At 36.6% G+C, this 13842-nt stretch overlaps 1 protein-coding gene across 4 annotated transcripts in view; it reads left to right on the top strand.

Moving 5' to 3' along the window:
• The window catches only part of LOC100491589 (synaptotagmin-like protein 2), a 65155-nt gene that overhangs the window by 49079 nt on the left and 2234 nt on the right, over positions 1-13842 (top strand). For 3 of the 4 annotated variants that reach the window (XM_012963584.3, XM_018094311.2, XM_002932115.5), the window contains one exon: positions 1356-1436. The exons of the other annotated variant lie outside the window; for it this stretch is intronic. In XM_012963584.3, coding sequence (XP_012819038.2) covers positions 1356-1436 — 81 coding nt within the window. The remainder of the gene's footprint in view (positions 1-1355; positions 1437-13842) is intronic. 4 annotated transcript variants of the gene reach the window in all.

Below are 13842 nucleotides of genomic sequence, written 5' to 3'. Positions count from 1 at the left end.
AGCGTATTCAGACCTGATGTACTTTATTGAATCTGCCTCATTGTGTCAAAAACATGAATCCTAAACCCAGTTTAAGAACCCAACACACTCACTGAATCAGTGTATTTTTTTAGTGTATACATGAAGAGATAAATCCGCTATCTGTGAGCCAAACAAACCCACTCTGTTCTATATGCGGGACTTATAGTGTCCAGATATACTTACAGATTGCTTAGAGTTTAAGGCTTGTAATGTACTTTTTCCCATATTGCTCCACACTTTCTTTTCCTTCTAGGGGTAACAAAAAAGTGACGTGCGGTAAGTGTTAAAAACCTTTAATAAATAAATTGTATTGCACTTACAAAAATTGTGCATATCTAAAGGAGAATCTCAGTGACTCACTGGAGCTCATTAATAAACTTTTCACAGCACAGAATTATTTGTACAGTAAACATATTTGCCCTGCACTTGTTTATATTTATAAACATGAACAAAACTGGTGCATTTAATGTGCAAACATCATTGCACATTCTGTGGAGAATCAGCAGAGGGATGATTCTGGGGTGAATATCTCTTCAGTTCCATATTTTTCGTTAACTATACTGCAAATATTGTTCTATTAATATGAACTGTTAATTGTTGTACAAAGGTGAACAACCCCTTTAAAATTGGCATAATTGCAAATTGTAAAGTAAAAATCTGGGCTATATTGGAACGCAATTAACACACACAAAGAGCATGCTCATGCATACTACTATATCATTTGTGAATTTTGTGCAAAATACGTATTTAACTGCCATACGCAAAAAAAGGAAAGAAGGTCACAGCAGTGCAAAATGTAAGAGATTATGGGAAAACAACCAATTGCAAAACAATATGTGCTGCACAACTTTATAAATCACCACTGTCTATAATGAAAAATAAATGACTAATAGTGCTAAAATCCCAAATTTCAAAATGAAACAAGGTGAGGGTTGAATGACTGCTAACCTACAGGCGATAAGAAATTTTTCCAGAAAGTCAGACTATAATGGTTTTCTCTCATTGAAAGGAATCGTGTATGTTTGTGGAAAAATATATATTTGTCTTTTTTTTTTAAATACTTAAGCTTAACTGAATAAGTATAAAAAAAATGGAAGTTTATTCCCTTTAAAATGTACCTGCTTGATTAATATTAAATTGAGTTTTAAAAATATATTTTCTCAACAATGGTGTAAGTTATATTGATAAAGTAGAGTTCTAAAATTAAATTTGTTGGTTTGTTATACTTTGGTTTATGTTGGAGGACACATCTAAATTGGGCAATTTAAGACAACCTACGTTAGATTTATAAATATAAATACTTATATCAGCAATATTTGCTTTATTTTGTGCAGCTAAAGCTGAGAACCAAACTCCAACAGAAGAGGCTGCTTTTTCCATTAAAACAGTTGAAAGCCCACTAGTGGAAAATACAGGTACAGTGTTTTTGTAAAAGTGATCATGCATTGTAGATACCCTGTGTTAGCATGTACTTTGTGATAATACCTCTCTCCAATGTATGGCTTTCATGTTGCATGACACCATGGGGAAATCAGGAAATCCTTTGAAATCCATATCCAACTGATTAAACTAGCTACACAAATGACCTATTTATGAACAATATTCTGAGTGACTAATGTAAGACTCTTGTGTTAGTCCCTCACTGTTATAGTTGCAAATATAAATGGCATGTGACCACCTCTAAGTGACTGTTTGGACATTAACATATGTGAACAAATGACAAACTATCTAATTAAAGAATACAGAATTGAACCAATGGAAGACCATTTTTAGCATATAAAAGAATTTTGAAGGATAACTTATTAGAATCCATTTACAAAAATAGTCCAAGTGCCAAGCACACAATACATCATTCTTTCCCAGAATTCCAGTGCACTGTATATTGAAGCTGCTAAAATCTGGCACAAATTTTTGCACTTCGTGCAGGATGTGAAAACATATGCACTGGATAATAGCTTACATTTATATGAAAGCTGCTTTCCATGTATGGGGCAGCATGGGAGTTGGATACAGGCATGCAAACAGTCATATGCAATGCCCCCTAATTGTGTACTATTGTCTAGGTGCAAATGTGACAAAATAGGGATGCATTGAGACTGGAGACACTGTAACTTGCATCTGATACTAAATGGTTGGTGTAGAGCACAGGTCTAGTGCAAAGATAATTTAAAGTACAATTCTGAATGCCCTATTGTGCTAGGGCTATATCTGGTATTAGTGACTTTTTTGTCACGCGTTGCTTTTTTGGACGCAACCACAACTTATTTTTGACATGCATTAAATTTTTTTCACTGCAAATTTTCGGCGAAGTTTCATGAAACAATTCGTCAATGGCAAAATGCTGAAATTCTCGACGAATCCATGCCTGGCAAAATAATTCGCTCATTACTATCTTGCATTGATAAATTTTACTTTTCTGTATCTGCTGTTTCTTCATAGTGGATAAATTCCATATATAATATCCTTAGCCATCCCGGTATCCTATATACTGCACTGAAACATGTTAGACATGTAGTATAATATTGCAGCTCTTTTGTCTAAATTAGCTGTTTATTTGCCAAGAGACTGTGTTAATAAAAATTAAGAAATTATTTTTATGATGATACAGGAAACATATGGCTGCAGGTTTGCTCTCCATGATTACCATTTTATTTTTTTGAATGTCAAAGAAACCTATGCACAGCAATACACCAATTATAATGTCAGTATTACTCTGCTCTGAGATGTGCAGTGAGTTGCATTTGTAAGATTCCCACTCCTAGTTCTACTTGACAGTGGTTCATGTTTTATTATCCTCATTGTGTGGCCCTATCCTCTTGACAAAATTCAACAGGTGACCTCCTGCTATAAAATCCTATCACACCATACCATGTTAACAAAGCATGCCCATAAACACATATATAACATATGCCAACAATAAAGCCAAATCAAATAAGATCAGAAAACCGGAGCAAAGAATAGTTATACGGTACTGTTTGTGTACCTCTGCCCCTTCATTAAGGTGTAACGCATTATGGCTGCAACTACAGTCGGCTTTTATGAATGGAGACCCATACGTTCAGTTACATATATGAAACCATGTGTGGTTCAATACCCACATACATGCTGGCAATGCAAGCAATATATAGCACACAATGGCCATTTTAAAAAAAATCTTATAACATGGACATCTTATAGAGATTGAGCTTCAGTGTAATAGAAAGTAACAAGAATTCAAGAAAAAATAAAATAAATCAGAGTACTTTTGATAACAGAAAAGAAAAATATAATTTTACCACATTTTCTTTAAATCTTATTCAAGCACCTTACAATATACAATAAGCACTGTGGGTCACAAACTGTAACACTTGTAGTTGTACAATGTAAATCTTACAAATAATATAGCAAAATATGTGAAATCTTCCCATTCAAACACATTGCCACTTATCACTACATTGTATAATTAGATCTGCTTCCTAAATAAATAGAGAGAACGAGTTAGTACCAGATAGTCAGATATCATTAGAGGGGTATTGATCAAGATCCTTATGTATCACAAGATTTCAATAGCTATTTTGAACATGACTTTCATTCCAATGAAGTAATTGTCATGGCAAAAGGATGCGTAGTCATGTGCTATTTACCAGCAATCAATAAATAGTGCTGTGGTGTGAATGCCTTCATGAAATAAAGTGTTTTGTTTATCATTGCTATAAGTTTTAATCCATGCTTATTAATGGTTGCAGTCAACATAGCATGCTATTAGAGGGTGTTAATGTGAATCCTTTCAAATGATCTAAGGCTCATGGCACACAAAGTATTTTTGTAGCATACAAATTGTCTACAGCTGCATTCACCTTTGAAAAAAAATGACTGCGGTGCTTAGTCTCCTAGACATATGGCAACCGCCCTAAATGCATATGGAGCAGGAAGTAGAGACTGCACATACACAAGATTTGGCTGGGGAGCTTACCCCATTTATTCTGCCAGTGAAACCACAAAACTCAACATTTCAGGAGGGGGGGTGCACTCTCTTCCTTCTTCAGGATGGCTAACAACTACTGCATTAGGAAAAACCTTAAATGTCCATTACGTAAGTCCATTGCAGAAGTCTAAAAAAGTCCAATATCAAAATGTCCAACCTGCAAAGTAATGTAAAACCAGCAGACTGACAGACCTGTCTTGCACCGAAAATCGAAGTTCATATTGGGAAGTTGCTTAGAATTATGTTTTCTTTTATTGAAACTATTTTTTGGGTTGACATGTCCGTTAACTACTGTTAACTAGTACTGTGGTATCTGTTAAAAAAAGAATAGTGAATTATACTTTTATACAAAAAGCAAGACAGATTGCAATTTTCATTTAACCCCTTGGGGAACAATGTTTAAAGTTCCATATCCAGTATGCTTCTGAGCATAACAATTTCTTTGTAGCATCAGTCCCCATCGAAAAGGTAATCCTTTCCAATACCTGCAGGTGGGGTTAAAGAGTTTTTTGCTCAAAACAATGCTTTGCTAAATTGTTTCTTTCTTGTATTAAGTCTTAACCTCCTTCTTTACTTGTTTCTCTTCATCAGGTTTATAATTTTTGATAACACTTTTATATGTTAAGGCACACACACACCATTCTAGCAGTTTGACCAACATACCCAAGGCCACACAGGCAATTCAACAAATATTTGACCCCTTATGTTTTACATGTGGCGAAATGCTTTAGTTTAATTGGAAAGACTCAGGAAGGATGTACACAAAGGTCTCCCTTAATGATACCTGTGCAATTACCACATTCAATGCATGGAAATGTTCCTTTTTGAACAATATTAGCTCTAGTGACCTCATCCCCCTATAAATTTACCTCTCTTAAATGTGTTTTCTCTGCAAACTTTTTTTAGCTGCATGGAGAAACATGAGCATAAAACCAGAGATTCATCATAGGCACTGTAGATCTTTAGGTTGCTAATAGAGGAGGAAATGTGCAAAAAACAAAAATACCGTAAAAGTTTAAAACCAATATATAAAACCAATAAACTAAAACACATACATATGTTTCCATACAGATTCCACGTAAATATCCCAAATCCCAGATAATGCAATGGTGAAATTAATTACTCAAGTATGCAAAGTGGAAAAAATACTGCTCAGTCTGCCTGCAATGCAGCTTTTTGTTTCAGATTCCAGTATACACCAGTATGGGGTGTCGGTATACACAGTTAGGCTCAGATATACTGTAGAGATTCGTGGAGTAAAGCACAACTGTGAAACCAGCACTGGGGCATAGTTCACCTACTGACTACTACCTTGGGTTAAAATTCTGCATTTCACCCCCCACAAAATTTGCAGAAAAAAAATCCCCATTGACTTTTATGTATTTCGAGACAGAAAAAAGTTGCACGTTGGCCACAACAAATGCATTTCTTGAATTTTTCACCATTTCGCAAATTTTTTTGCAGTTTCACAAGTTTGTCTATGAAGCAAAATGGAACACATTCACTCTATCACAAATGGGCTTGCTTCTCCGGAGGGAGCTAGAGATAATTTAGCCTCACCTACACCTCTCACAGGGTAGAACAGTCACTGAGGGTAGGAACAGGACTGGCACCTGTGGAGGAGTGGCAGGAGTGCCGTAGGAGAACCGAATGTCAGAATGGAATCAGCAAACAAAAGCATAGTCAGGCAGAGAGAAACAGGATCAAAATCAGGCAGAGGTCAGGTATACGGAAAATCAGTCAAGGATTTTAAACGCTCCGTGTCAGCTGCAGGCAACAGCGATCACTTTGCAAAATGACTAGGCCTCAGCATCCTTTTATATGTAATGCGCATGCATTTATCTGACATGCGCACCCAGTGGTCCTTGGAGTGAGCGTGCCTGACACACTCACCAATACTAATAATCTGCTTTTGTCTAATACCATTCAGGGCAGTAAGTTTTTAAAATATCTATGAAGTAACACCATTAAGACTACATATTGGTAAATGTATCCAGCAAATAAAGTATTAATTAGTGATGCACACATTTTTTTCTCAAAACTGCAGCAAAAATTCACCATGAAAAAAAATTTGCAGAGAAAACGTGTGGAAAACGCAGCAAAAGAGAAAAAACACCCGTTGAATTTAATGCATTTGGTGTAAGAAAAAAAATGGTTGTATGCGTAAAAACAGTTGCACATAGCCATGACAAAACACTTATTGACTAGTGTTAACTATTTCTTTCAAGAACATCTGTTGTCCAAGTTATTGCTAGAGCAAGGGTTCACCTTAGAGAGTTCCATGTAATGCATGCTCTACTATTATGTATAAAGCAGAAAGGTTCTAGCTAGCAAGGACTCATCCATCTTGTAAATAGCATCACATATAATAGATATATAGAGCGGTTGTAGCCAGGCACACATGCTACGCCATCAGTATCAAATGGCTATTTACTCTAATTTAACAGCTTGAAGGGTACAGTCTGGACAAGGGTTAAACTAATAATCTGTATAATAAAAAAGGAATTTTCTCAAAGAATAGTGAAATAAAAACTATTTTAGAATAAACCAGTGCCTAGTCACTGAATTAAGCTATGAAAACATGTTTTTGTGCTTATATTAAATAGGAATGGCACTAACTATCAATAATGACATTGGCAGGACTTTGACACCGCATGCATACAGACTTCACAGGCCCTATCAAACTATTATTTTAGGCTTGACCATGAATTCCTGAAATAAGTGTTTTAAATGCAGATAGACCTTAATGCCAGCTGTTCCCATTCCTATATAAATTGCTAGTTTCATTTGGAAGTGCCTTCTTCATTCAATATATGTTCAACATATTTTGGGGTTGTCTATACATGCGGAAAATATTTACAGAATCAAAGTACAAATCTAAGTAATAATAAAAAGACTATTTTACAGTGTAAATGTTTCATGTTCCTTTGGTATAAACAAAGTTTATATTTGGAATGTCAAAGCTTAATTTGAGCGAGGTAAATAAGAATATTACTTTGTAGTAATATCACTGTAATCAGAGCAAAGCTACAAACCCTTTTGCATATAATGCTGCTCATGGGTCTACTGGAAACGTATTAAAGCTGTGTCTATAGACAAAGAAAATAACAGACTGTCCAACAGACCTCTAGTGAAAGCTACTTGCTTAAAGGGGTACATCACCTTGACAGGTGCAGCATCGAGCTTGCAACCCTTACCTTTTCCCCGTTTTAACCCCCCGCCCCTAAACTTTCTCCCAAACAACACACATGAACACTATAGCTGGGAAGAGAAGGCTGCAGTTATTTATTAACAATAAAACTTACATCAGTTAACATTTTAACATTATAAACTTGTACAGAACCGTTTGTATAACAAACATTTACAATACCCAACATTTACAGTAACAACAATCCTTAATCGCCTCCAAGGGGCTATCCCTGAGCCCAAACGTAACGCCTGGTTCCTGCCTCCTTTTCCCCCAACGTAAACTGAGGCTAACTGCCGATCAGGACCCCAGGCCTACCGGGCTACACTCTCCTTGACAACTTAAACTTCCCCCTGAGGGCACGGAATAAGGTACCCTCCACTAACTGCGACGAAAACAACCCCCTTTTTATAGGGAGGGATGGTGGGACATCGCAAGCTGCTGATCCTCCCGCTGCCTGGAACTGACTGAAGGTAGGACTGCCTTGGGTGCCCCGCCCCTTGCTAAGCCTGGGATATATCCAGGGCCCTCAATGGCCAGCCACCAGGAACCCAGAAGAGGAGGGGGGGAAGGGGGCGGGCTGCCCTCCTTAACCCTGTCATGCCCTGCTTCCCTACACTAGGTTCCGGGTCATTGGGCCCCATAAATTAACTATGACATTGATATTTTAAGACAATTTGCAACTGGCCTTCCTTTTTTTATTTTCAGTTATTTAGCTTTTTTTCAGCAGCTCTCCATTTAGAATTGTAGCAGCTATCTGGTTGCTATGGTCCTAGTTACCCTAGCAACCAGGCAGTAGTTTAGACAAGAGATGGGAATATGAATTGTAGAGGGCCTGCATAGAAAGATAAGTATTAAAAAGAAGCAATAAAAATAAACTTGTAGTCTTACAGAGCAATAGGTTTTGGCTGCTGGTGTCAGTGACCCCATTTGAAACTGGAATGGGGCAGAAGAGAGAGGCAAATTAAAAAAAAAAAAAACTGATGAAAACCAATTGCAAAGTTTCTTGGAATATGGCATTCTATGACATACTAAAAGTTTACTTAAAAGTTACCAATCCCACCCAGCTAGGTGAAACCACAGAAGCCACAGCTGGTTTTCCTGGTTCCTAGTGAGGCAGAACACAAAGGGGCAGATTTACTAATCCACGAATGGACCGAAAGCGTCCGAACGCGGTTTTTTCGTAATGATCTGTATTTTCGCAACTTTTTAGTCGCCGTCGCAACTTTTTCGAATATTTTCCGCGACTTTTTTGTCGCCGTCGCAAAAAAATCGGATTGGTTTTTCCGGCGTTTACTATCGCTCAATACGAAAATATCGTGACGCAAATTATTAAAAATTTTCATTTCCAATTCGATTTTTTCCCTTTCAGGATTCGGATTCGTGGATTAGTAAATCTGCCCCAAAGTATTCCTCAGCAGTAGCACTTTACAGAGTAACTGAACAGCATTAGAGAAAAAGCTTTAAGGGGAGCTATCGCAGAAACAAAAATGAAAGCTTTGTGTTATGGAATAACAATGATAATATCTATTATAGGGCCTAATACTAAATCATAAAAACAGGTGGCATTTAGTGGAATACTGTATGTTCATTTTGAAACCTAAAACCAGAAATAAGGCAGGAAACGTTAAACACTCTAGTTTTTAAAAGCCACACTGAGGATATTGCAGGAAATATATTTTTCCTTCTTCTGACACATTCCTATAATTGTAGTGTGAGCTTTACTATTAAAATTGATTTATACTGTAACATTATCCTGTAAGTGAAGGAAATGTTAGTTTAAAAAATAGTCTTAATGCAACTCTCTGAATACAGTGCATATTTATATATAGATTTTGTTCATATCAGCACTTGTTATACATTAGCTACATTCTTATTAAAATGCTTGCACTGAATAAGTCACAGTTCTGCAGGGATAAGCAGTGTCATTTGATAAAATTAATAAACACATCATCAAAGTATAAATATATATATATACACTTTTTTTCAGGTAAGAGCTCTGTCAGCGATATATAAAGCTTATATTAACTGAAAAATCTCTTATTAAATTGTGACCTTGTTTTAAGATCTCTTGTCCAGGTGGTAAAGTTTATTAAAGCTTACTTGTGCCAATTTAGGTACAGATTTGCTTATGGTAGTGGTTTCATGTTCCCATTTGATGATCAGAGTAAGATCAATAATGAATGAAAACGTATAATTCAGCCTTAGTTTTAAAATTTGCTTTTCCCTCAGATTTTGCACTAATGGACATTCCAACGAAACTTTGAGAAATTATTTTGATCTTTCTCAAATGCCTTTACCCTTGCCTCTCAGGCACGCCCCACATATTCACCACCATTACATTATAGCTGCTTTCCAACTGGCGGGCCCCCTCTGTGTGGCCCTTCCACCTGTCTGGCTGCTTTGATGGCTTACCATTTAAAGCTTGCACAAAAGGTACTGTATCAGTACTGAGAGTAACTGGCCCCCTGCATTGCTCACACCTCAGATTCAGGCTGTAAACCCCTGTATTGTTTAAACATGTAATCTCCTGTACTGTTCACACCTTTTAATCTCTGCATTGTTCAACCCCTGCATTGTTCACACCTCAGGCTCAGACTATAAAACCCTATAAACCCCTGCCTGTGGGAGGTGAACCTGGGGTGTATTCTGGGAGTTTGTTAGCAATTGGAAATAGCCATTAAATGGTCCCTAAGTTGCTGTGCTATCCACAGGGGAAGAGGAGGCATATGGATTTAAGGATGTGTCTTAATATGACATAATATAATTCTTTCACATGTGAATGATGGTTGATATCCCCACAGTGAGCACCAAGGATTTGGGTTTTTGCTGTGCTACCACAATTAATGAGGGCATGGCCTTAAAAGCTCTTGTGATAAGATGGGCATGGTTTGAAGTGGGTTCAGCTTAAAAAGGGGGAGTGGTCAAAACTGGCTTCCATTAGCGGCCCTCCAACAAATACAAATAAATACAAGGTACAATTGCAATTAGTTAAGAGTCAAGAGGTCCCTGCCCCATAGGGCTTACAATGTAGGTGGGAGGGTAACTTACAGACACAAATAGGCAAATATAAGTGCTGTAGGTTGCAGTGGGTGACACTAAAATATAAGTGTTAGTTCCCATATCAGGTGCTGGGTGCTCCAAGAGGTAGTCTTTTAAGTCCAGTTTTAAAAAGAATGAGGAAGTATTCTCTCTGGAGGGAATCAGGGAGGGCATTTCAAATGTAAGGGGCAGCAAGGTTTAAGGCGGTAAAAGGCAGTATTAGTGGGGGAGCGCTGTGGAACAAAGGAGTCGGCCAGGAACGTACGGAAACACAAGAGAAGAGATGTAGTGAGGAACACAGGAATGGAGGGCTTTGGAGCTTAAGATAAGGAGTTTGTAAGATATTCTTTGTTACGATAAGGACTTTAACAGTGAAAAGACCTGAACTCTCCTGGATGAGTGGAGGAGAATTCTGGCAACGGTATTTAATACAGACTGTAGGGGGGAGAGATGGAAGTTAGGGAGGCCGGTTAGTAGCAGGTTACAGTAGTCAAGTTTTGATAGGATGAGGGCATGCATGAGCAGCCTAGCTGTTGCAGTAGAAAGAAATGGATGGATTTTGGCAATATTGCATAAGAAAAAGTGACAGGTTTTGACAGTGATGTTAATATGGTCAGAGAAGGAGAGGAGTCAAAGATCACCCCCCAAACAACATGCCGAGTCGACAGGGTTGATGAGTGTGCCATAGGTAGGTGGTGGGGGAATAGGACTAGGCTTAGGCGGAAAGATCATTAGTTCAGTTTTTGTTCGGTTTAGTTTGAGGTGGCATTAGTTCATCCAATTGGAGATAGCTAGGAGGCAGTTAGTCTGTTTCAACTGTTAATGAAGGGGTTGAAAATTGAATTTGGATATCATCAGCATACAGATGATATTTAAAGCCAAATGTGTGGATGAGATCTCCCAAAAAAAGTGTAGAGGGAGAACAACAATGGTCCAAGTATAGAGCCTTGGGGTACCCCCACATTAAGTGGAACTGAAGATGAGGTTTTGTTTGTATATGAGACGGCTAAGGATCGGTTAGAGAGGTAAGAAGAAATCCAGGATACAGCCTGATTACAGATACCAATGAAATGTAGAATTTGCATCAGGAGGGAGTGGTCAACTGTATCAAGTGCAGCCAATAGATTGAATATGATCAGTATAAAAAAAGTGACCTTTGACTTTAGCAACCTGAAGATCATTTGTAACTCATAAATAACCCTTTAGTCTTCCATGGAGATCATCTTTGTACAGCCAGTGCCATCACAATGTATAGTACAGACATGACAAGAGTTAAGTAGGGATGCACCAAATTCTGTATGGTATTTGACCAAGATTTGGCCTTTTTTGGCAGGATTTGGATTCGGTCCTGGCCGAACCGAATCCTAAAAATCATGTGACTTTTTAACATGTAAACACGGAAGTTGAAAAATTTTTGTTGCACGCTTCCAAACCCTAATTGGCATATTGCTAATTAGTATTCGGATTCAGTTTGGTATTCAGCTGAATCATTTACGAGGGGTTCGGGGATTTGGCAGAATCCAAAAAAGTGGATTCAGTGCATACCTAGTTAAAAGTGGAGAACTGCTAATGGCTTATGTCACCAAGACTAGTTTGGGAATTAAAAAAAAAAAACACACACACATTTCTTATGATAGTTATTAACATATTTAGAAAGTTAAGTAAGCACCAAAACTTAATTTCCCAATAATAAAATCAAACTGCTTACTGTGCATTGTAATACATTGTGTTGCAAATGAGCCTTTCCAAATCACTATTTTTAAGTAAACGTGAATTACTCTTTAACAAGTTATGAGGGGTAAAATCTTCAGTATTGGTGCCCCCAACTTTTTTTTCTTTCTCCATATTCCTTGCTTCTGCTGTTCTTTTTAACTTAGGAACATTTCCACAAGAAGCAGAACTTCACTACAGTACACATAATAGAAAAGGATGGAATGGTGATACTACTGAAATCTTCAAAGTTCATGTCATATTTTTGAAAACATTTTGTTTAGCATGTCTTTAGAGTAAATTTGTGGATGGTTTATCAATTAAAACTCACATTTTGATAAATCTGCCCCTATATGATGGCCACATTACTTTTTTGTAGTCATTTGTAAAATCCATCTTCTGGGATAGATCTTAATGAAAAAAAAAAAATTAATTAAAAAAAAAAAAAACAGTAAAAAACAAATGGCAAACCATTTTTTACAGAATGAACTTGTCTCCCTATCATAGCACAGGGTCCAGAAATTCAAAATTATCAGTTAAAGATAAGATACTAGTAGATGTGAAGTCTAAATATGACAGCAAGATGTCAACCTCTGGCAGAATGAGAATTTCTACAATACTTTCCCTCTGATAAATGCCATAAATAATGTTATACTTAATGTAGTAAACCAGCATTGACATCACTATAAGGAATAAAAAAGAGATTGACTAAGCATCATCAGATATCTCTGTATGTAGCTTTGAACAGTCTGACAGGTGATGCTCAAGTTTTCTGCTTATCATAAACTGACATGCATTTACTTTTAAACTGATGTGTATTTTTCCATTTTCTTGCAAAACATTAAGCTCAATTTTACAAATCAAAAATGTTATTCTCTTGTTAGCTACAGTGGTTTTTTAAATATCAATTTGGAAAGTCCTGAAGTTTTATAAAAAAAAATTCTGATTTTTGGGAACTTTTGAATTTATCGGATTGACACTTTGTTTTAAAGGTGATACATGCAGTATGTAATTTTGTCAGCACATCTTTGATTGCTTTAAGTAGCTGAACAACCTTTAGATCTATTGCGTGGTAGTGCTCAACAGCAACAAATTGTTCCAGTGTGGAAAATAAAGTGTTACATCCAAAAGTTTTATTGAGTGGTAACGATCTTCATCGCTCAGTAAAATTTTCTGACTACTGATAAATTGGCTTTTAATGCTATAAAATGTGTTTAACCTGAAAATGTATTAAATTAATTTTCTTTTAACGTTCTGCAAATAGTTACTTTATCTCTGGGGCATACTTATAAAGTTTCATATATGGCATACTTAAATAGTCCCATCACAAAATCCTTATTAACACTATTCATCGGGATTGCAGAAATTATTCATGAATTATTCATTTAAAAATAGAAAGAGACTAGTAATGCTAAAAACCTCAAATCTTTCTAATCTAGAAATTCATTTTCTATATCTCTGAGTGAGTTGCAATAAAAATAGAACATTCTAAAATTGTTTACCTGGCAAGAATAACCCTGCTCTTTAGATCCCTGGAAGATTTTAGTAAGTGGGACAATATTCTGTGTATACAAATACTCATTTACAATACCACATGTTCTATTTGTATTTTTGTAACATTCATGATAAAGGGTGTAAATCTCTACAGGGATATTTACACATTTCTCATGGTTCTTAATGAGTAGCCATATTTCACCATAAGCATTTACCAAAGTTCCACTAGTGAGTTCTTTGAAATCAATGGCATTAGAAAGCTTGTGTGCATGTTCTGGCTTGTACAGTTTAATCAGAAACCTTGGTAAATGTTGTTTTATTGTGTTAACAATGAATAAAATGGAAACAATTGTACTTTTGAGCAATGAACAAAGATTTAAACTTTGGATTTATGGCTGCATGCTAATTATTTTGGTAAAAGCCC

The sequence above is a fragment of the Xenopus tropicalis genome, chromosome 5 (genome assembly GCF_000004195.4).
Source record: "Xenopus tropicalis strain Nigerian chromosome 5, UCB_Xtro_10.0, whole genome shotgun sequence".
In the NCBI taxonomy this organism is placed as follows: domain Eukaryota; kingdom Metazoa; phylum Chordata; class Amphibia; order Anura; family Pipidae; genus Xenopus; species Xenopus tropicalis.
Note: the sequence above shows the minus strand (reverse complement) of the source record. Positions and strands in the feature narration are given on the sequence as shown.